Below are 24065 nucleotides of genomic sequence, written 5' to 3'. Positions count from 1 at the left end.
CTAGATGAAATGAATTTTCTTTCCACCAAGGTGGTTGTAGTTGGAAACATACCTACTGTATTTTAGAGATTCATTTACTCAAATTTGTTCTGTTTTGTTTCTCATTCTGTTTTCTTTAACAGCTTTAGTGTGTAAACAAACAGTATAACTGGAAATTGATTAAGAATAAATGATTAAAAATGTTTAGTTCTCAATGCCACTGTATTTTCCTCTACTATGATTCTTATTGCTTCTTCTAAGCTTAAATAAAAAAACTGGCAACAGTTATGGTCCGTTCTGGTGGGCTGCTGGTTCATATGCCCAAATGGTCTAAGCTTAGTGATACTTAAACATCAGACTTAAGCTATGTGAAGTGCCATATATTCTTTGGACATGGTAGAAAAAAATAAAAGTAGTATAATCTTTTAGAAGTTTTGTTACTACTAGAGAGATTCTCTCTGAATTCAGTGGTTTATGAAGCTTTTTTTTTTCTTAACTCCTTTTATGACAAGTTTGTTTTGCAGATGTGGAACAGATTTTTGACTTAGGGAAGGAATATGTGATTGATTTCCAAATCACATTGCTACAGTAGCCTAAGTTTAAACATCTCTTCCTTAAGCTACATTCTCTAAATTTTAAAAATAAAAATCCATCCTGGATTACTGAAATGTGTTATCGAGAACAGTCAAAAACAGTAGTAGTAGTGTGGTTTAAATTTGCACAATTTTCCATGGCTGTGCTTCAGAATCACAATGTGTTTTTGCATCTTCCCTTTTTGCCACGTAGTTTTAGTTTTAATGTTCGTGGTATGGATGAAGCGCCGTGATAAGGAACGCCAGGCCAAACAGCTCCTGATTGATCCAGAAGATGATGTGAGGGACAACATTCTGAAATATGATGAAGAAGGTGGTGGTGAAGAAGATCAGGTGAGGAATGATGAATGCATTTTATGTATAGGTTCATACTTCACTATGCACTTTGTTTCCATTGACGCATTTTAATAAGTAGCTAATTGGTGCATTAAACACCAAAGACGAGTAGTATTTTAAAAATGTGAAATAAAACATTTTTCTCGTGTCCTTTTTGGAGTTCCAGAGGTAGGAATTGCCTGTCTTTTCGGTAATACTGTAAAATTAGTGTATTGCCCACTTACATGCTTTAAAATAGCTATGGTATTCTGGCCATATCCCAACTAAGGCAGTTATATTTAAATGAAAATTAAAATCTCCTCTGACTGCAGTCTGTAAACCTTGTTCGTTCTTCGTCATGGATCCTTTTGTACAGAATCACTAGTGCAGAGTGTCTAATACAGTCTATTCCATACACGACCTTTCTTTAATGCTGGGTGAATGCCTTTCTGTATGTACGGTAATGTTGGCTATTGACAGATTGGCCGATTTCAGCTTGGAAAGTATTTATGTTTCAAGTAGCTGTCACTGCACATCTGTGTCTATTCAAATACCTTTCCAGGCAGGTGCCATATGCATTTACTCTCACATCACCTCTGGTTGAACCACTGTTGATATGTTGGAGAACTAGGAATGATGTGTGTATGCTAAGAAAAACTTTTTTCCTTTCCGAGTTAGTGAATTTCCAAGCAGTATGGTTTCTTTCCTTCAGAGGAGGTTTATTAAGTGCTTTATGAGCATGAGCGTGACAAACAGTAGATTTATGCATGTTATTAGTGGTAGAAGTAAGTGTAACAATTATGAAGGGAACAGTGCATACAATACAGCCTAAGAAATTTTTCAGTAAAAAGCCTTGAAAAATTAAGTATAATTCTTTCACATATCCTGAGTCACATCGGTCCAGCACTTCAGTTATCTGAAAAGTGTCTCCCTTCATGGGTACATATATATAGCTTCCCTTTTCTCCTTGGTTTGTTTGTCTGAAATTGATGTTCTCCTTATAACTTCTAGGCTTCCTGCATTTTCCCAGGTACTGTTCCTACTTCCTGGATTTTCTGAATAGCTTTCTTTCTAAGCAGTTAGCAAAGGAAACTTCAGCTTATGCAGTTTTTGAAAATCACTTATGTTAACAAATTAAAGACAAGCATGTGAGACTGCATGTATTCCAGTTTGCATACAGTTTGAATACAAGAATTGTACCCAGTTTGTGCATCTGTTCCTGCACAGAAGAGTTACAATCTGAAAAAGAATCAAGAAAACTCAGACCTGTGTGAAATAATTTTCCAGTTCACATTTCCAGCTCTTGTCCACACACAGTCCCCTGGAGTATCTGTAGAAATTTTCGTGTGGTTTTGTTTTTAATTATTGACCACACAGTCCTCAGGACAGAGTCAGTGAAGTTTTCAGAGCCTATACTGTTCATTAGGAAGTTGTAGGTTATGCTTTAAGGGTGTTGGGGGAGGTTGTGCTGCAGATCAGAAATCTTAAGACTTGTAGCAACAGCACAGAGAAGGGAGGAATACTTAATAGTTCAGAAATAATGCTGAAGTCTCTTCTCCATCCATTGTGCACTGTGCTCCTGTGCAGTGAATATGCTGTCTTCATGAGAGGATTAGTCAAGGGAACACAGCAGGAGATAACGTTGTGTGAACGCAGTAAAGATTAGCAGGATGTAAACCATCCATAAATGCAGCCTTTAGCCAGCTTTGAATGAGCATAGTGCACACAGGAAGAACTGTCAATGGGTGGAGTAGCAATAAAGTGGTAAAAAATGGGAAATGAGAAGCATATCCTCTCACAGTGAGTTGATGAAGTACCCAGACAAGAGGAAGTTTAAGGACTTCATTAAAAAAAAAAAAAAAAAAAAAAAGGCCACAAAAACCCTGCCTGCTTTCTTTAGATAAATTTTAAGGCTGTTCTTGCAAATCAGTTATCATAGCTACCAGCCATGTAGTTCAGGTACACTGGTCCCTCTCCTCATCCATTTAGTAGGATGTTAGTATCTGAGGATCTAAAAAACCTTTATACACTCAAACGTAATAGATGTCACAGTAACAGAAAGTAGGAGTACCCACAAAATGTAGCAAGCTTCTATAACCACTTATGTAGCTAGTTTTAGACAATTGTCTAGGCAAAAAGGGTATAAGCTTCTTTCAAAACTCCAAAATTAGGAATTTGTTCCTGTGGGTGATTAGAGAGCACAAACTTTTCACAGGCACCTAATTTTCTGTCTACAGTAGATGATGGCAATATATTCTATCTTGCTTTTCAGGGAGATGCTTTAGCTTCTTTTTTGGTTTGACATTTTGCCGTGTGAAATTTAGATTAATTTGGTTTTGCACAAAATTGCACATCTTTTTTTTTGCAATTTTGCACATATTTTGCACATATGAGATTTAAGAACTATGTATATTGTATATTAAGCTTTCTGAGTGTATCAACAAGTTCCTTACAAGTAGTAATCTCATTTTTGCTTAGCAAAATCGTGTACAAGGAAGGCGGTGTGGAGAACACTGCAGACAATAGACATTGGCTATCAAGAGCTCTTCATTTTTGTCAAAGTTAAAATGGATGTTAAAGTGTCAAAGTTAAGTGTTCCCAAAAAAGCATACGAGACTTCCGTCAAAATCTGTTTTCAGAATGAGGCCTCATAGGGCTACTGTTCTATTAAAATCAAGAAAAAATGCTTTACGTCAACTTTGCATCCACAAGGCATCAGCAAATGACAGAAGAAAATGCTCTGTCAATATTAACTTTTTTTTGGTGCGCTGTCGCCAAAACCATCAGCACTGATTGAACAAGCAGCTCTGGTGGAAGGCAGTGCCTAGGGTGACTCGAGCACAGGGTCTTCTCATGCAGCAAAATAGAAGGGTATGCTCAAAGCTTCTTGTGAGTCTTAGTGAAAGTACAGAATATGTTAATGAGTTCCGTTATTTTCATAATCTTTACCTGTTAAAATTCCTTCTTCTGTTTATAACGAGCAAATTATTTAGACCTTTTTAAAATCACCTACTCTTCTGAATGAATATGTGAAGATGATGATACTTTATATTGTGGCTTCACCATCATCTTTATGCCATGTGTTCAGGTGACAGGAAGATAGTTTGGTAGGGCCCCAAGTAAGTGATAAATGTAAGACTCTAAGAATCATAAACCACATTACTTTAGACTTCTGGTTTTGTACTTAAGAGAGTCATTTAGTTACTTACGAGTTTCGTGGGTTTTTTATTTGTTGTGTGTGTGTTTTTTTTAAAGAAGTTGCACAGTTGGATTTCTGAACTGTCATGACAGACTGAGAAACTCCTAACGCATGCTCAGCATGTTCCTTTCAAACACTTTGTCATGCAATGAGAGCAATGTATCCAGTAACAAATTCAATTAGGTACAAATTCCAGCTTGTTCCTCTGAATTGTAGCTGCTGTCAGCAGCAAAGTGGAATTCCTGCTTGCGTTTTTAGTGTGTTGTTTTGTTTTTGTCTCATTTTCCCTTAAGCTAGAATTCTGAAGAAATTCCGATACAAAGTTTCTCATAAAAGAGACACTTATTCTTTGAAAGTTTGGTGTTAATCTGATCTGAGGCCTTCTTAAGCCTGCTTTTCTCACTGACAGGCTGAATGGTTGTAAAGAAAATTGATGTTCTGGAATGATTCGTTGTCTTCCTCGCGCCTAGGATGATCTATACAGGGTTGCGCGATCTCCACCACAGTTGAGAAAAATGCTTTTAATTCCCTAAGCCAGAAAAGCTCTACAGCTGTCGGTCAGAACTGATGGTAGCCTACTCCCCACTGCACCACTGCAGAGCAGTGTTGAAAATAGAAGTTTTCTGGGCTTCTTTCACCTAAAATTCTGTTTCTTGGAAATGTGGATTGAAAAACTGTCTCTGACAGCTGTACAGCACACATTCTGTTCCAGACAAGAACATTTTTTCCTGGTACCTTTCTGTCACTTTTTTAACAGCTGAAGGGGTGGCAGGGGGGTTGAACAAAGAGGAATGAGACGGGGAAGAAATGCTCCAGAAAGTCTGTGATTCTTCCCAGGATTTTTTTTAACATTTTCCAGTTCTAACAATCTGGCTACGTGACTATAGGAGCTAGACTGTGAGTGGCTTTGAATCATCAGTCAGTGGGACTGGTTTTCCTATTGTTTTGGGGAGAGGGTTTATGTTTTTAATTCCATCTGAATGTTTAACCCAGCAATTTGGGGCGGGGGCAATACAGTTTGCTATATTCTGAAATAGATACACCAAGTTTGAGTACAACTGAAGAAGCTGGGAGTGACAACAGTCTTGATTATTAATGGACCACACGATTTGGAGCTTGTAGTTGTTAGCAAACGGGAAGTGTGAGAGACAAACGGCTAATGTTCTCCCCCTGACACGATGTGCACTCAACTAGTAACACTATTGCCAGTTCAAAATACCAAAACCGTATGCAGGCTGTGTGTTAAAACACTTAGCCCGTGTCTGCTGCAGAGTTCACGAGTATAGCAGATCACAACCCATAAACATCACTAATTTGTTTTACCACGTCTTAGGCCGTTCATGTGATCTACGTGGAGGCAGCGGGTGCTTGACTGGGGCTGCTTGCTGCTTATGTCAGCCTGATAACTGACATACATTTTTTTTTTTTGCCATTTAACTGTTTTTGTATACATCTGTTGTAGTAAATTAGAGAACATGTTCCTCAACTGGCTTGCCTTGAACCTGTTGCAAATCAGCTGTTCTGAATGGGTATTTTAATCTGACCATCACACCTCTTCAGTACCAGAGTTTCTAAACTAGTAATTTTACTGTCATTCACAGTATTTTTCTTACTAAGAATTCCACTTACTTCTTCCTAAATTGCCTTTGCTTAGTCTGTTCAGACATTAGTCAATATTTTGCTTTTTGTCACATTTTATTACACATTAATGTAGAGAAATAAAATAGTAGTATTTATTTTAAAGATGATAATAACATGGAAACATAATGGACTATTTTTATGTGTGAATGGATTTAAATTCGAACAAGAATTGCTCGTTTGTGAAAAGGATAGTTTTGTTCTAGCATTTGTGAGTCATTGATAAAAACAAATTGAGTAATCCATTGGATTTTTGGGGGGATTTCTGTTGGTGGGTGGTGGTAGTTTGTTTCTTTTTCTTACTGTAACTTTCTGGATACTTGCATCTTACGATTGCATTGTTTTATATGCTGGATCTTGCCACAACCTATTGTAAAAATGACAGTATTTCTGAACTACTCAATCAATGTTACAAATCCATTTGACTGTATTTTATTTTTACCATCCTGAGTGTTCAGATCATTCACTCTCACTTCTTAACCTTTATTTTGCATTACATTAAGATTGGAAAATATTTTATGATAATGAAAGAAATAACTGTTGTTAAGATATCCCTAGGCATCTGCAATATTATAATTAGGAGGAAGTTGTTTTGAGAATAGTGTTTGCTTAGTAAGACATTGAGTTTATTTTTTTTGAATGACTGACTCATGCAGTGCTCCTGTGGAGGAGTTATTATCATTCCTCAGTGAATCTTTATCTCATCAGAAGAGAAGTAATGTTTCTGTAATGCCATTACAAGATTGTTTTGTATTTTATTTTATCCTACCTATAACCTATGCCTTTTACTGTGTTTTATCTGCAGCTGAAGTTTAACTTCCACCTTCTTTATTATTAAAAAAGACAAGCGAGCTTCTTGGTTACCTTAAAAATGATTAACTTGTAATGCTCCGGATGTATCTATAATAAAAACAAATAGAAAAAGCACTATGGCAGAAAGTAATCAAAAAATGAATTGCAAATAAAGAGCAACTGTTAGTGCAGGCGTTGTAACTAGTCTCCCACCTGCAGTCTGCATCTAGTCAGACCTGTGTGCTTTGCCTTTCTGGAAGTCCCATTATTTCAGCAGATGTAAGATTTAGGAGGTTTGGAGCATTTCGCAGGACTCAGGCAATATTGCCTTAGGATCATGTTTGGTGGGTTTGGGAGTAGGATGGTTACATGTAGCAGGATTGGTTTTCACTTCCTTTTCTTTAAGAGACCTTTAAAGGTGGGAATGTTCACCTATATAAAATATTTCCTCCCTTGCTCCTTCCACCCCATTTCTGCATTGGAGTAGACAGAAATTGTCTTTGCAACACAGAGGATAAGCAGAATGTGTGTTTTATCTGTTGGTACTTCAAGTCATAGTTTGCTCTGTTCTCTTAACACAATAATAGAATTGGGTTTATGCTAAAGTATCATCCTGTAAAACGGATGGGTGAAATGAAAACTTCTGACAACGTAAAGCAGCGTTTTTACATGTGGTCAGACCACTACAGCTGGTTTTGTCCAGTGACTGCCACTTACAGCTGTCATAGTCAAAGTAAGTGAACTATTGACAATTAAATCGATGATTTCTTCCATGGGAATACAGATCTGATATATTGGGAGGGGGACCGATCCCATATATGCATAAAAATTTTTGGTTTTATTAAGTTTGAATCTGTTGTTTGGAATTCTGCTTTAAGTTTCAGTGAGTGTTCATATTGAGTAGGTCTAATTAGCATAATACACTTTAAGCTTTTGCCATAAACTTGTAAAATTTAAATGTAACCAAAGCAGCTAATCCAGGAGGGAGGAAAAAAAAGTTAACTAGAAACTTATGACTAATTCCATTTCCTGGATAATCTCTTCTTTTTTTTTTCTTTTTTTTTTTCTTTTTTTTTTTCTTTTTTTCTTTTTTCTCCTCTCTTTCCAGAGATTGTAGGCTCTAGTAACAGTCAGGAAGTGAGGTACTTCTTTTAAGGTATCTCTCTCCTACTGCCATAGCTGATGACTGCTGCATGAGGGATTATTGCTCAAGTACTGTTAAATGAATAGCTGCCTTGCACAAGAGGAAGTTGTTTAAGGGAAAAGACTTTGAAGACTGCATTTTCTTTTTCTTTGTAAATCAGCGATTACTGGGGAATATAAAATTGCATTTTCAATTGTGTTTTCTTCTATTCTGGACAGTTCTTTTGTTCAAGTTGAAATACTTGGACTGTGCTTCCAGTTACTGTGTAAAGGTTTTTAAAGAAAAGCTTTTAGGAATTTTGGACCATTCTGTGTACACATCTGGTAAGGTAGTTAATCTGTAGGGTTCAGCTAGCTGGTTTTGACGTTTAGTATTGTCTCCCTTGGATTTCACATTTCAGGAATAGGAGATCAGAGCTAGTAATGGTATAAGTCTCTGCTTAAAGCTGTCTAAACTAAGTGAATAGCTAATAAGGTCAGTATTTATAATTGAGCTGGTTTTGGGGGTGGGGGAGATTTCAGATATTGATTAATTAAATTTATATAGATATATATTGACTGATACATATATATTATATATTTTTATCAATAAATTTCATCAGAAGTTGCAACTTCTGATGAAATGTCATTCTAGCACATCTTGACTTTAGTTCCTTTTTAAAAAACAAAAGCAAATCAAAACCAGAAGGTTTTCTGTTTCAATACAGATGATGGGATTTGTTTCAGCAAGAGTAAAATAGTGATGCCAGAGATGTTCAGGTTTTAGCTATGTTCCAATAGAGATAATCTAGTATTAGCTGCTTCTATCCATCAACAATCTGAGTTTATCCCCAAATTTGAAGAACAAAAAATTCAAACCCTCTGAATGAATTTGCTCAAATTCAAACTGAAGGAAGGGAAAGGTACTCTAAAATTAATGAAGTTAGGGCTCAACAACAGAAACAAGTAAACAAATGTCTCTGACCAAAGTTGGCAGCCATATGAATTGGATGTTGTCAGACTTTGCGCAGGTATGTTTCCAACAGAAGGCCTCGTCTTCTTCAGTCCCTCAGCAGATTTAAAGGATGAGCAGGTTATATGGAAGAAGACTGGAGCTAAGACACAACAGTGTTGACTTGTGATCTTGAAATAAGAGTAGAAATAATGACCCATTGCTCCAGGCTAGCTGTCCCAACTTACCCCAGCATGTTTTGTTTTCTCTCTGATATGGCACAGTTTTCCTTTAACCTGTCACTTCTGCAGTTAACTATCTTAAACTCTGCTTGAGACAAACCTTAAAGTCTGTTCAGGAGCTTTAGAAAATACAGGAAAAGTTTTCCTATTTATCTAGCAGTGAATGCAACATTGAGCAAATTGATGGAATTTCAGCAGTCCTAAATAGCTTACGCCCTGGCTGTTCTGAAACATATTTCTTTCTTTTTCTTTGCAGTAATTGAGTAGAGTTGACTTCAGACAGAATGTTGAAACAGCTGGAGACATTGCACGATGCTGTGTTTGTACAGCATTAAGCCAGTTTGGGGAGATGGTGGATGACTTGCCATACCTGACTGATGTACAGTTGGTATTGATTTTAATGATACAAGAGAATTGAGAGTCTGTGGTAATAAGCACAATGGATCTTTTCTTCCTGTCCAGACACTAATAGACCTGCAGAATAAATTTCCTCTGATAGAAGTCTGGAAGGCAGTGTCATAAATTACCCTAGAAAGGAAATCCAAAGTGGGAGTCCACATAAGGAGACATTCTGCACCACTGTTGCCTTGAGGATGGCAATCTTTGCTGTCTTTGTAGCTATAAAGCCTAGAGATGTCTCAAACTGCATATACACAGGAGAATGGCCTTAGATGCGGAAGGCTCTGTCTGACTTGTTTAGTACTGTGTGTTTAGTACTGTTTCGAAACTTGTTCAGTTTCTGTATGGCCACTAATCGGAGATAGAGCTGTTTGCATACAGGAATGGGTGAAAAAGTAAACATTTTATCGTTACAAAACTGAAATGACCAGAGGCTCTCCTGGTTTTAATGTATTTTTCTTTGACCATACCTGTTTAAATTCATCCATATAAAAATGCATAGTGTTAAAAAAAAAAAAAAATCAATTCTCCCCGTTCGTGTATTCCACCTTTATCTTTAGGGAGGGTATGGAAAGCACTTGTTACATATTTATGAGTTCTAAAAAGTACATTCTTCTCTGTTCGATAGGATTTTCTGATAGTATATTTCTAAACTGTTTTAATTTATTTTACGTAATAAAAAGGAAAAAGGTAAGGAGTTCTGTTTACTTTCCTCCAATCCATACTGCTCCGTGGAAATCACTTGCTCTGTTTGGTGCCTGATGAACTGAAGGGTTGAAGTTGCAGTTCTGCCCCAAGGAATTTGTAATTTAATTAAAATATATAAAGCTGTTTTCTCAGTGAAGCCGTTCCACTTTTTTGACTATGTATTTGTGTGCAGTCAGCTGAGGACCTGAGTAACAAATTAGAAGGTGTTGTCATTTAATTGTTAAAGTTCACCCAACAAGCTACCTTCACTGCTGTCAACAGACCTCTCCCCCTGTTGAAAAGTCTGGTTTTGGGGGTCATGGTAGGTAATACTCTCAAAAGCACCTACATCCCATGATGCAACAGCAGAAGCATGTACTTGGATTTCTTCCTTAGGAGTCACTTAGGAACCAATGAAAATGTAATTCTCTGCACAGACAGTTTTCAGAAAAATGAGATTACAAATACAATTTTTACTATAAGATCACTGTTGAAAAATAGAAACTGAAGATAGAAAAGCTTATTTAGAGTGCCCCTCAACTGCTTGGGTTATTTGCGGGGCAAGGTGTCAGGCATACAGTTGAGTTGGCATGAGCCCCAGGCTACTGGGTAGCTCATGGTTGGCTTTAGTTTAAGCCTTTGAGCCCAGTCCCTTGTTCTGCATTTTTACAGGTGCCTTGTGCAAAAGCATCTTTGATCACGACTACCTTCTAGACATGACAACAGTGAGATGAATTACAATGCTGAAGTGCATCACACTGTGCAAAAAGTATTCAGACATACCTATCTTAAATGCATAAACATTCTAATTAAAAATTTCATATACATACATATTGCTTATTGAAATTCATACTGCTATGCTAGCTTCATCAGTCTGCCAGAGTTTGAAACTGCAGCATCAAGAACTTAATGAACAGATCCACAAGTAATCTTCAGAAAATGCATAGAATTAAGACCAAATCTAAGGAGCTTTGTACTTCTTATGACATTTTTCCCCCTTTGGCTTTCATATTATGGAAGCCACATGAAATCAGCAAGGAGTCTTAAACTCATTCTTTGAATGTATTACAAAATGCTTCAGAGCGGTGTGCCTGCCTCTTTTCTCAGAATAAGAATGTCTGGCATTTATTTGCTTAGAAAAATAAGAGTTGGATTTGGCATCTTTGCTCTATGCAGTAAATCAGCATTACTAGGCAAAGTGTTTAGTCTCTTAATAGTACTACTCAAATCCTTGCTTCTCAATGGAAAATTTATGAGAAGCTCTACAAATCTGATGGAATAGAATCAAAACAGTAGGTTCAGGGAGCATAAATCAAATAACATCCTGTTGGTATGCAAATAACAATGTTTTAGACTTACTCTCAGTGTTACAATCCTGAAAATAGAACTTGTGGTGAAATGATTACTCATATTTTCCTTTTTTTTTTTCCTCATGTTTCCCCTGACAGATATTGTTTAAAATTCTCCTAACGTACTCTCTTTGTTTCATATTTTGCAGGATTATGATTTGAGCCAGCTCCAACAGCCTGACACTGTGGAACCAGATGCCATCAAACCTGTTGGAATCAGACGTCTTGATGAAAGGCCAATCCATGCAGAACCTCAGTATCCAGTCAGATCAGCTGCTCCTCATCCTGGGGACATTGGGGACTTCATTAATGAGGTAAAGGAAAGAAAGAGTTTACTCCTAAGATGAGATAAGCTTTTATGTTTTGTTAATTGTGCTCTGCACGAGTAGCTGTTATGTTTGAACATGATAACTTTTAAAAACTTACTTAAACAATTAAAATTGTCTTGCTAGATTTAAGTAAATATGTTCTTTTAAAGTGTGGGGAAATTTAATTAACTCATTCAAACAGAAAGAGAAGATACATCAATTAACTTCTGTATATTTGTATTAATTACATTCATAATACGTTATCAGCCTCAACCACAGTATCTCCAAGCAGGATTATTCTGTGGGTTCCAAGTAATAAATAGACTAACAAAATTATAGTTTAGCCTAAATTCATTTATTAATTCAGAGTAATTTAATAATGGAGGAAGTTCATGCCCATTTTATTTGTACATTACCCTTTGAATCTAGATTAACAGTGGAAGTTCTGTACCTTTAATAAAACCAAAAGAATTCAATCAAATACAATTAGTGAGCAGGGCAGCTAAATTAAATGTTATGTAAGTGTTTTTAATACTTGTCATATAGCTTTAAAAGTCTCTGTGTTATCTTTGATTCTTCAAATTAATAAAGATAAATGTAAGATTCAGATTATACAGATGACTCACAGTTGTAAAGAAATACTACTACAAACATTTGTTCCATTATTTTAATTACTGGTCAGTCCTAAGTCATTGGTTTTGTGAAACTTGAGATAGAATTCATTTATTGTTCTCATTAATTACAAGAAAACAAATATTTAGATTATTTCAAAGTTGTAAATTATCATTTAATAATTCTGTATTCTGTAGATGAGTGGTAGTAGTTAATTATGCTAATTTTCACGTATCTTCTTTGGCAGTTACAGCTGGGCAAGTGTTGCAGAGCACTGTTTTTGCAAACATGTTCTTGTTTCTTTTAAAGAAAAATCAGGCTAATACACTTTTCTTTTGTGTTAGCAAAGCTGCGGAAAATTGAGTTTGCTCATAATAAGGTATGCAGCAATGCAATTTTGAAGTATCTACAGGGAAAAGCAGAAAGCTATTCCAGTTAAATGTATTTTAAGAGTATCTGGGTTTGTGGAAGACTTGTATTAGAAAGAAGTGGCTCAACAAAGAGGATTTTGCATGCCTTTTTCTTTTAAATACTACAATTATTACTGGCTTCTGGAAAATAGTGGACACATGAGAGAATAAGAAGCCTCCATTGCTGGCCAAGACGATGTGCACACAAAAACTTTCTTGTGCCTGCTTATCTTCTTCCAGATGATCATTTTACCATGCTATATTTATATGAGTGTGACCAGGCAAGTTGTGGGGAAGAACCCATGATCCTCGATATCCTGAATTTTCCTTTTCCGTGCAGCAGAGTTAACACTTTTACAGAGCCTAGACAAGGAATGAGGGTAATTCTGGAAAGCCAGAAAAGTGGCAGAGGTTTGTCCAGCCTCCTGCGATTTCTAAATTACTCAACAAGCTGTTCTTGCAATGCTGCTTTTCACTATGTTGTCAATTCTGAAGAATCTAGCATCAATGTGTACATGGAGATGTAGAAATAGTAGGTGCAGTCCTGATTTAACTCAATATGTTTATTACACAGTCCTGACAAGCTGAGAATCAATTTCTTACTTTCTTCTTTTGAATTAGCTCAGTACCTTCTTTGTGTTTCCTTTTGCCCTTCACCTAAAAGAAAAAGCTTCTTTGAGCTACTCTTTCACAGTAAAATAATGTAAATAATATCATTGACTCTGAAATAAAATTACCCCTATAGTTATATATGAAATTAAAGAAAGCATGGCAATTTTCTTATCTTCAAGTTAGCTGTGAGTTAATTATATCCTCTGATTGAAAGGAGCTACCAGAGGTATACTCTGTTTCAAACATTATATATTTAGTTTATTTTTATCACAAGGTCTTTCTTTCTTAGGATTTCAGTTTCATTTTACTATGGGGCACTCCACCTAAATCACTCTGAAGCAGACAGTTGCAGCCAAGGTTTCTTCATACTCAGTTTTGCCAGAAGCCTCAGAAAAATGAAGATTTTATTTCCTCACAACAGTTTTATCTTAATTTGTGTTATATTAAAATTTCCTGTGGCAAATGTGATTCTAAGAAGTCTATTGGGAAAAAAAATAACATTTTACTATAGTAGTTACTATTACAGTTAACATTCTAAATTATCAGTGTCTGGAGAATAAACATTCAGGCTGCACAGGTTTTCAAGCTCCCTTCAGATAATTCCACCTGCAGCTCATTGTAAGCAACCCTTGCAAGATGCCCAATTTGGTAGGGGGGAAAAAAAAATCAGAGGTAATTCCTCTGTTTTACATGGAGTAAATTAAAGAAATATCTTTGGTAAAACCTGTACCAGACATTTCTTAGGACAATTCAGACAGAAGTTGTGCCAAGCTATGAAAACGACATAGCAAGATAAGAAAGGGCAAGTTCATTATCTCTGTGTCCAAATTTAACGTGATTACGTAAAAAGCTTTCTTCTTCTTTAACTACCAGTCACACCGTAACTTTTTCCTTGGTCAGCTGTAACCCAAACCATGTGCAAAACTAGCCCAGTTGGTATCCCAGTTGGTAGAGAGAGGCTGCCTTTCAGTTGCCAGTACCTTGGTAACGAAGTGTGCGTTTACCCCATTGGCTTGAAAAGATTACAAGGCTTTGTGGAGATCAGTCCAGTCTTTTGGAGGACTTGGCTCTGTTCCCAGTGATGCGAATCAGTCTGATGCTTTGGGATGCTGGCCCACGTGTGGGAATTAATTCAGTCTGTTGAATGCTATGCTCACCAGTACCTCAGACACAGAGCTAGTATTGTTCAGATTGGCCACTGAATTACTCCAACTTTTGACAAAAAAGAACCATAGTCATTCATTTCAGATGCTAGAGGGCTTAGCTACCATCACCTGAGAAAGCATGGGGTGTTTTTTTCCTCTTACTTCTATTACACAGTCATAGAAACAAAAAGTGAAAAAGACCTAGTGGGTCATTTTGTTTCTTTCCCTTTGGCAGGACTTAATTTGTTTTTGCAGTATATTATTTTCTAGCTGTCATCAGTTGTTTTAAATCTACCTAACTCAATGAGTTGTATGTAAGTATAAGTATTTTGTAGTGTTTTAATGACTTCTTAGTTGAAAAACAAGTTAGAAGTATGATAAAACTTTGAATTATTTTTATAACACTTACAAAGTTAAGATAACGCATACAGAGCTATGAAATTTCCAAAATAAGAACGTTCCAGAGGTGCCTTATAATCAAAATATGTTTTGCAGGCATAAGCTAAATGACCTCAGGGACTTTCTTGTTTTGTCTGTTTCAATGGATAGATGAATCTCTAATTTAAGGGGGGAGGGAAAAACCTCATTTTCTTCCAGTTCAACATACAAACAAGTCAGAGAAATAAGTCATGTGTTATTAAGAATCCTCCATAGACCTTTTTTTTTCCATTTTGAGCTTTTTAAAACATAACTTACAGAGTGTGGAGCATAACTAATGCTTAGAATAGTCAGGATTTGTAGGACAGTATCAATCAGACCTGTTTGAAGCAGCTTTGTTAAGCCTGTTTTCAAAAACCACCTATGCTGTCCTTAGAAATCTTAAACAAATTATATTGTGGTGGAGAGTTCGTGGCTAAGAATATATTTCTAATCAATAGAGGACATAGTCTGAGGTAAATTAAATTTAAATTACAAACTAAAGGTCTCATCCCACGAGGACATGGAGGACCCTCAATTCATTCTTAGTAAATGGTTATTGATACAGTGCACCTCTAAGCAGAATAAAAGTCCCTCTATGTTTTCTGTTTTCTCTTGTCATGTAAAAAACAGATTGAATCAGTCTTTCATATTTCCTGGTAAGGCTCTATTCTTCCATTCTCATCAAAAGTCCGTTGAACGTGATTAAGTAGTAGGATTAATGAAAATAAGTGTTAGATCTCTGATTTTGTAAAGTTTCATGTTAGTTTGAGGTTTTGTGGGTTCTTTTTTCCCTTGATTTGAGACAAATTAAGAATGCTGTGCATACCAAGCAAGCATAATTTAAGGTTACCAGTGTTCCTCAGTCAAGACACTGCTGTAGACTTTCCTCATCATCTGAAAAATGTGTAAAGGAGGAAGAGGAAAAAGCGAGGTTGCTACTCAGTCTGTTCTAGATCTCAAGCTCTCCTTTGTGTTGCCACGGCATTACTGGTTTTCAAATCAGCTGCTCTTATGACTGATCTTGTGCATTGCAAGTATAACAAATGCAAAGAAATGTGACTTAGTTCTCCATCTTTCAGGAGAATCAAGCATGTGTCTCAGCAATTCAGTTGTTGAATCAAGCTGCTCTTTATAATAAAACCTTCGGGTTTTCAGATTAGGAACCTGTAATCCAAATAACTACAAGAAATCTGATGTTCTGAGATACTTGAGCACATCTGGGAAAGACTGAGGGATTTTTTGAAAAGTGGTTGACAATGCCGTTACAATAAAATCAAAAGTTCTTGGCAACCATTTTTTGCCTTCTCAGTCATGTCAATACAGCACGTTGTAGTACCACCTGTTGAAAGGGAAGCAGAAAGGTGGCAATACCGAAACCAGAGAGAGCTTCATAAGCCGATTTCCTTGCCTAAGCTAACATTGAGCATCTCCAGCTTCAGACATGCTGTAGAACCCAGCAGCAGAACAAGCAGTGCACTGAGTAGGTTCAGAAAATATGCTTTGCAGAGAGGACGTAAAAAAACAACAACACTATAGTATTCCTTCATGATCTTACCATGTAACTTGCCATACAAATACGGCAGAGAACTTGGTTGTCTTTTGAAGAGTTAAAGACTAAGTTCAGTTGTTATACTGTGAGTCCGAGGAATTTTTGACCAAAAGATAGGTGCAGCTATCATTGTAACTTGGGCTGTGGAGTTGAGTCAATACTTCCATTAGCACGGCCCGTAGCTATGTTCTCTGAATAAAATGGGTTATACAGTAAGAGCAACCTTTGAAACAGTGCATTTGTCAGGTGCTATCTTGTAAGTCAGTAGCTCAAAACCAGGTTTATTTTTAAATACTGTCATAATCCAGGCAGCAAACTGCAAAAATCCAACATTCCCTGTGGAAAGAAAGGCAGACGGGTGTTGCCTTCTTGGTGAGGGTGGCTGATAGGCATCAGAATTTCTGCAGTCATGTAGGAAAATATTTTGTTTGCTGATTTTAATAAATCAGAATACCACGTTTGGCTGTCTGTTCCTAGGCAGAATTTCAGGTAAAAAAACATTTGCTCTCCAAAAGCTTTGTAAATGACTTTTCACACACAGACACCTGAGATTCATACTGCAGCACTCCTTAAGCTCAAGCTTATTCTCCTTCCCTGCCACGTGTGTTCGAAAAGCATGGGACTCTATCACCCCAACTAAGCTTAAGAGAAGATACAAGTATTGCAAGGCCAGTTAGTGCCTGAGAAGTTAAGTTGCATTTTTGCTTCAGCAGCAGAAACAGAGAGAAAAGCCTTAGAACTATTTCGAGCTTTGAAGCAGAACAGGGAAGTCTTCCAACACTTGCTTGCTGTTGCGTTTTAGGAATCTTGAATTATTTGTCCTTACTGTGGCCATCAGAATTGAAAAATCCAGAGAAAGATAACAAGTATCACAAGTTACGTTTATCAGATAATTCAAAATTATGCTTCTTTTGCTTCTCGATGTTGTTGTACTATATGAAAACATCATTTTAAGATCAAAATATGCTCTTGAATGGAGGTCGCTAGTTTGATAAATATGCTGGGCCTTTCCAGCACAGATTTGCAAAATTACTTTAGGTACATTTTCTATGCTTCTGAATTATTTTAGGTGATAAAAAATCAGGATTATCTTATCAACACTATATGCTTTAATTAATGCTGTTAGCTTAGCATGTATTTAGGAAAAAAAACAGCTATTTCCATTATGTCACACTTAGACTAAACAGTTTATGATTAAGAGTAAAACATCCTTTTGTATAAAGAGAATATGTTAAATAATTAAAAGGATGAAAACTAATCATTCAAAAAAGGAATGTAAGAATGTGATTCTTTAAAGAAATAAACAGCCATTAAAAATTAAAAAGAAAATAAGCACAAATAGCACTGGTTAGAATTATTTTAACAGTGAGCAACTTAAAATCTTATCTAAGCCTTCAAGAATTTTGGCAGTCATACTATTCCTCATCAATGTCTGCCAGGCCAGAGTAGATCATCTTGAAAGTGTGGAAGATCTTGAAGAATCATTGCTAATCCTGTGGAAGAAACTGTGAGGTTGAAAAATCCAAAACACAAGAGAGCTTGCTTTTACTTTTAACTTCAAACTGCAACCCATTATATTCAACTTGTAACTCTTCCCAGAATAAGTGTGTCTTGCCACAGAGCAATTGCTTCATGTGCTAAAATTAAATTTATTGTTTAGGTTTGCACCTATGTAAGAAAACAAGGAAAAGTCTCTTCTTTAGAAGAAGTGTGTTTTTTTCCCTACTTTCAATCCCTTGTTCAATTGAATCCCTTTCAATGCCATTTTCGATTCTTGTTTTCAGTTTGGGTTATTCAGCTATAGAGAGTAGAAGTTTAAAAGACCCAATATTTGTGCATTGATAACATGACTACTTTGAAACAAGGAAACAGAAATGATTTTAGTGATGTATTTAGCTTTGATGTCTTTTCTTGTGCATGTTTTATGAGGAGCGGATAAAATCTTATGGGTGGCAAAGCACATACAGCTTAAGCCAACATGCTGTATCTTTTTCACACAGCAGCCTACAGAGGTACATTAATTTTGCAGAACTGACTAAATATGGCTTTTGGCACACAGATGGACCTTAAGGGCAGCGATGTCAGTGGATATGTTATTGGCCATGTGAGATGGCTGTTAAAGCAGATCTTTGCAAACATGCATATTTTTCCTATCCCATCTGTCTGTTTAACCAGTCCCATATTGCTCATGCCTCAGGTTGTGAGCTGTGTAGCTCTGAAACTGTGTATTTATTAGCATTGTTCCTTGTGTAGTAATGTTCTCTTATGGTTTTGTTTGAGCCGCATGTAGAGTTACATACAAAATGTCCAGTGCTTAATGCTGGAAACCCAGCCATGAATCCTGCTATTCTGCTTGACGTGAACTGCAGACAAACAAGAACTTGTTTTTCTCAGGTGATTGGTAGATAACTGCACTGCAGTGTTCCAGTTACTTGCTTCCTCTCTCTCAGATACAGAACTTATTCCATTTTTCTCCCTTTCATTATTACAGGGACTTAAAGCAGCCGACAATGACCCTACAGCCCCACCGTATGACTCCCTCTTAGTCTTTGACTATGAAGGAAGCGGCTCCACTGCTGGATCCTTGAGCTCTCTTAACTCCTCAAGTAGTGGTGGTGAGCAAGACTATGACTACCTAAATGACTGGGGCCCACGTTTCAAGAAACTTGCTGATATGTACGGTGGAGGTGATGACTGAACTTCAAAGTGAACTTTGTTTTTGGACAAGTACAAACATTTCAACTGATATTCCCTAAAAGCATACAGAAGCTAGGCTTTAACTTTGTAGTCTACTAGCACAAGTGCTTGCTGAAGGCTTTGGCATAGGCTGCAAACCAATTTGGGCTCCGTGGAATATCAGTGATCCAATGCTGTTTGGAAAAAAATATTGAGCTCAGTTACACTTGAATTTTACAGTACAGAAGCACTGGGATTTTATGTGCCTTTTTGTACCTTTTTCAGATCGGAATTAGTTTTATGTTTAAGGCTTTAATGGTACTGATTTATGAAATGATGCATTAAAGAGACAAAATATGTTGGGGTGGGGAGGAGTAAGGTGAATCACAATGTGCTTCAACATGCTTTTGTTACATCGCATTGCTTTTATTAAAATAAGGAGATTAAAACTTAAAAAAAAAATCCTCGTGGAACAATTTTATTATTTGGGAGAGAAGACCATGAGGTGGAACAATGTACATTACTTCTAGTTTTAGATGTTAGGGGATTTTTTTCACTAAAATTCTAAAACTTATGCAGCTGGTTGCAAATAAAGGGAGTTTTCATATCACCAGTTTGTAGCAGAATTGATTTTCTTTTCCTTACGCTAGAATGTTAGACACATCTCGGTCTTAATCCATGTACACTTTTTTCTTTTTTTTTAATTTCTAGTACTTTTTCCCACTTCACTGTAAAAATGGTATGTGTACATAATGTTTTATTGGCATAGTCTGTGGAGAAGTGCAGAAACTTCAGAACACGTGTATGTATTATTTGGACTATGGATTCAGGTTTTTGCATGTTTATATCTTTCGTTATGGATAAAGTATTTACATAACAGGTTGCAAACAAGTGACATTGATTCAATTGTTGAACTGTAGTTAGAGTACTCAATATTTTTTTTATTTTTATTTTTATTATTTTTTTTTGTTTGGGGAGGGAGAAAAGTTCTTAGCACAAAAGTTTTACATAATTTGTACCAAAAAAGGGGGGGGAGGGAAGTTGGCCTAATACTGGTGGCACGAGTAAATATACAGTATGTTTTGGGGGTGGGGAGGGAAGGGGGAAGGAGCTTTCAAACTGGAGAGACTTCTGAGAACAGCTTTGCCTCTGTATTGTGTACCAGAATATGAATGATACACCTCTGACCCCAACGTTCTGAATAAAATGCTAATTTTGGATCTGGTGCTTGGTTTGCCTTTTTTTTTTTTCCTACCTGGGCAGCCCTGACTATAGTAAATAAAACATACACAAAGCACATTTAAATTGTGTGAGATGTGCATTTATTAAGCATGCAATACTGCTGGACTGAAAATAAGCTGCATATAGGAGAAAGTTCGGCACAAAATTTGAAGCCAGGTTCCCAGGAGAAGCAAAGTGATCTGTGCTGCTTCTGGGAATTCAGAACTTACAGTTCCAACTAGGTGACTAACTTTAATGTGTATTATCTAAATAACAAAGCTTGCATCATTTTTCTCTCATTTCTAGACTGAGAGGTTAATGATTTTGTGATTATGCTGTTGGTTGCATAAACAAATAAATTAGAGGTCCTGGCAGTCATCCGCTACCTGAACTTTCTCGTGCTGAAGTAAAGGCAAGTCCCGTTAACTTCTGTGCAGGTCAGAGCATGTTGTTCAAGGAGAACACTTACAGTCATTGAGCTTCATCGTACAAAGTCCTATTAGGAGATTAGTCATCACTAGTCATGTTTCTAACCTGTTACAATGATATATTTGCAAACAAAGCAAGCGCAGTAGGTGCAGCAATTCTGCCTTCATTCATTTGCAACAATCTGCTCAGGTTTAATGTCTACATTTACGCTCATTAAGGGCCTAATTGTGAACAGTGTGAAGCCCAAACTCAGCAGAAACACCACATTTCCGCAGGCTGTTGAGAGAATTGGAGCAGCGGGAAGGGATCCAGGCCCCAGGAGTAGTGCAGCAGCCTTCTGCGCGGGGAAGGTTTGGAAGGCAGTTGGTCTGTGGGTGATGCTCTTCAGCATGATGCCACTTCAGTGCTTCCTCAGCACTCCAACCCTAATTTACATAATGTGACTGTGATTTCCAGAGGTGAATCCTGAAATCTGAGTCAGAGAGCATTATGTACTGCATATGACTGCAATTACAAAGTGTGGTATCTCTTCCTCACTGAGCTTTTCATAGGAATGCCTCTTTTCTTTCTTTGTTCCCGATGATGCCAGTGAATGTGTTGAGAGGCAGCGTCCTCTCAGATTGGAATACATCCCTTTAGTGTCTGCATACCTGGCTATTACTTATCTCCATGCAGTAGCTTCATGCTGTAACAAAGCCTTATTTTTTCAGTAATGTGTCAAAATTACCAATGAGCTTCTTTTAGCTATTTCCATATTAATTAGTGGTGTGGGGAAAAAAATAGAGTGGGATGCACAATTGAAAATCTGGTTATGCATAGTTAAGTAAGGAAAATTTTATAAAAGGCAGGATTTAGACCGTGAATGCGTGTTAAACAAAAGGCCACTTTTAGCATGTTGATTTTTTTCCATCTTCTGTAATTTATACAAAAATGTGTTTTAGGCATAATAATTCTGTTGGTTTTGGTATTTGGAACCAAAAAATTGGAAATGCTAGATGAATTTAATTTAATTGAGATTGAATGCTAAAAGATAAGGAGGCGGAAAGGTTTGTGAAAGATTTCCAGTTTTGACTATAGCCCATTATTTTGTTTAAATGCAGTAGATGTCATCTTTTGTGAATACTCAGCTCTTTTGGACAGCAATAGGCGCTCATGCATTTTGAGTATTAATATATCCATTTATCTCTGTCTTGATCAGACAAGCTTACAGCTCTGTCTACAGCAGCTTTGCAATTCTAGCAGTGGTTCTCAAACCTAGTGTTAGGTCAGTGTTAGGTCTGCTAAATAAAATGAAGGGTAAACCATTTTTTGTATTTCATACATTTATAAAGAAAAAAAAAATGAACTGGCCCTCGTTCATCGAGCTCAAGGTTTGTTGCTATTATAGAAATGTGGAAACAGATTTTAGTCTAATATGCTCAGAGGGCTACACTGAGAGGAAGAGGATGGCCAACCTGTAGACCCTGCAATTGTTTGGGGAAATTCTGGCTGCCTGTTTTGGAAATTTACTTAAGCAGTAATATGTATTGTTTCTGCCTTGTAACACTGGATCTAAGGGAAGTTACTGGCAAGCAGTAAGGCTGTACAAGATTTTCCATCTCAGTTTTTCCACAGTTTCTATTTTCTTTCAATGATAGTCCCTCCGAGTCTATGTTCTTCTGAATTTAGGGGCTGTAAAGGTGAGGAGGAGAAGGGTCTTTGTTGGGAATGTATGTCCTCAGATACAGGTAGAACCAGCTTCCTCCTGTGTTTCCTTATAGATTCCCAAGTACTGGTGACGGATGTTAATACACATCCCATAGCAATCTAAACCATACTTACACTTCCTGCAAGTAGCTGAACTAAGTCGTACCTGAGTTCTCAACTGGTGATTTTATTGGTGGTGATGCCCTCTCTGGCTGTGCTGTAGCATTGTTACAAGCTAGCTGTAAAGCTTGCTGTGATCTTTCTGAATTACAAAAGACCCACATAAATCAGTTTGATAAGGCAGACAGTAAGCATTGCCCTTACTCCATGTTATTTTGTCTTTCTTGACTCTGCTATATAAAATGTTTATAAATTCATGTAAATTTTAAATGTAAGATGTTTAATTTAGGGTCTGAATTGCACTGCTTTGCAGACAGATGATGTTTCTCAGTTGCAAACAAAAACATTTTAGACAGCCACTTATTTTCTCTTGGTGCCAAAGTAGCAAAGTTTGCTCTGATGCTAAAAGCCATATGAAGACTGCTTCTTGGGAGTTCTGCTTCTTGGTATGTAGCATTTCTGGAACTCTACCAAGTTCATAATCCTGAAGGGGGTTTATATTTACTCCGCCTTGGCCCCGTTCACCTTAACACACAAATAAAATGTTTTCTGATAAGGGATGGGACACAAATTGCTAAAAAGGTCTCTCAAATCTGTCAGCAGTCATTCAAGATGTCACAGGTGAGCTACTGCCTATTCTTATTTCAGACAGCTACTCCCAGCTTCCTAAGGAGCCTTCCTTCTAGCAGGAGTAGCATGTTTTTAACAAATTTCCTTTTCTGGGTCAGGAATGTGAAAGCAGAGTACCTGACTGCTGTTACCTCAGTCAATATTAATTATTCAAATAAAATGCAGCAGTCACTTAAATGCATTAATACACAACTCACAAAGATTGTTTTATACACATTGTTTTCCTCATTCAGCCAGAGATAGTCTACATTACTACGATGCCCTTTCTTCATTTCTTTTAAGTAAGCTTTTCTTCTTTTTATTTACTGTAGCAAGGATCTTTCCTAGGAGTTTCTCTAAAGCGTAGGATAATTGCTCTTTTCTTAATATATGCCACAGGAAAAAAAAAAAAAAAAAAAAAAAAAAAAAAAAAAAAAAAAACACCACAGGAATAATGAGGAAGTTTCAAGTTCATCAATAATGATGAATTTTCCCTGTAATAACAAAGCCCAGCTGGGAAACAGAAAAGAATGAGAATGGCTAAGTGAAAAAATGCTAAGCACTTCCATGGCTTCAAGGTACCTTCCTTGAATACAGGCAGGGAAAGAGCATCATCCCCTTTGTTTGGGACCCTTTGATCAACCAATACAAGGTCCTTTCCAACCACCCTGCTGCTTTTGGAATGGCCAAGCTGCTGTTTTCCCCGTAATGGAGAACCTGCAGATGCCTCTTCTCTGTTGCTGCCTTTCCTTTTGGGGTATGTTTCACCACACTTCACCCAATTTTCCCACTCAGTTCACCAAGATAATTAAGCAGTGCCAAAATGAACTCAAAACAGACTGCATATTCTTCAGCTGACATCCTCACAGAATCAAGGCCTTAGTCCTGTTTTGGTTGGGTGGTTTTCCTGTAGATGTTAGGATCTGTTCTCAGAGTAGTGATAGCTGGGAGGACTTGTCTTCTTTTTAAATGTTAGTATCTCCTGAAACCTCTGTGGATTT

The 24065-nt window shown here is 36.9% G+C and overlaps 1 protein-coding gene across 1 annotated transcript in view; it reads left to right on the top strand.

Moving 5' to 3' along the window:
* CDH2 (cadherin 2) overlaps positions 1-20224 on the top strand; it is an 81483-nt gene extending 61259 nt beyond the window's left edge. Inside the window, exons 19-21 of the mRNA XM_035317213.1 lie at positions 766-905; positions 11417-11581; positions 18815-20224. Coding sequence (XP_035173104.1) covers positions 766-905; positions 11417-11581; positions 18815-19021 — 512 coding nt within the window. The 3' untranslated portion in view covers positions 19022-20224. The remainder of the gene's footprint in view (positions 1-765; positions 906-11416; positions 11582-18814) is intronic.
* Positions 20225-24065: the final 3841 nt, after the last annotated feature.

The sequence above is a fragment of the Oxyura jamaicensis genome, chromosome 2 (assembly GCF_011077185.1).
Source record: "Oxyura jamaicensis isolate SHBP4307 breed ruddy duck chromosome 2, BPBGC_Ojam_1.0, whole genome shotgun sequence".
NCBI lineage: Eukaryota > Metazoa > Chordata > Aves > Anseriformes > Anatidae > Oxyura > Oxyura jamaicensis.
The sequence above is the reverse complement of the archived record's forward strand: the minus strand, read 5'-3'. Positions and strand labels throughout refer to the sequence as shown.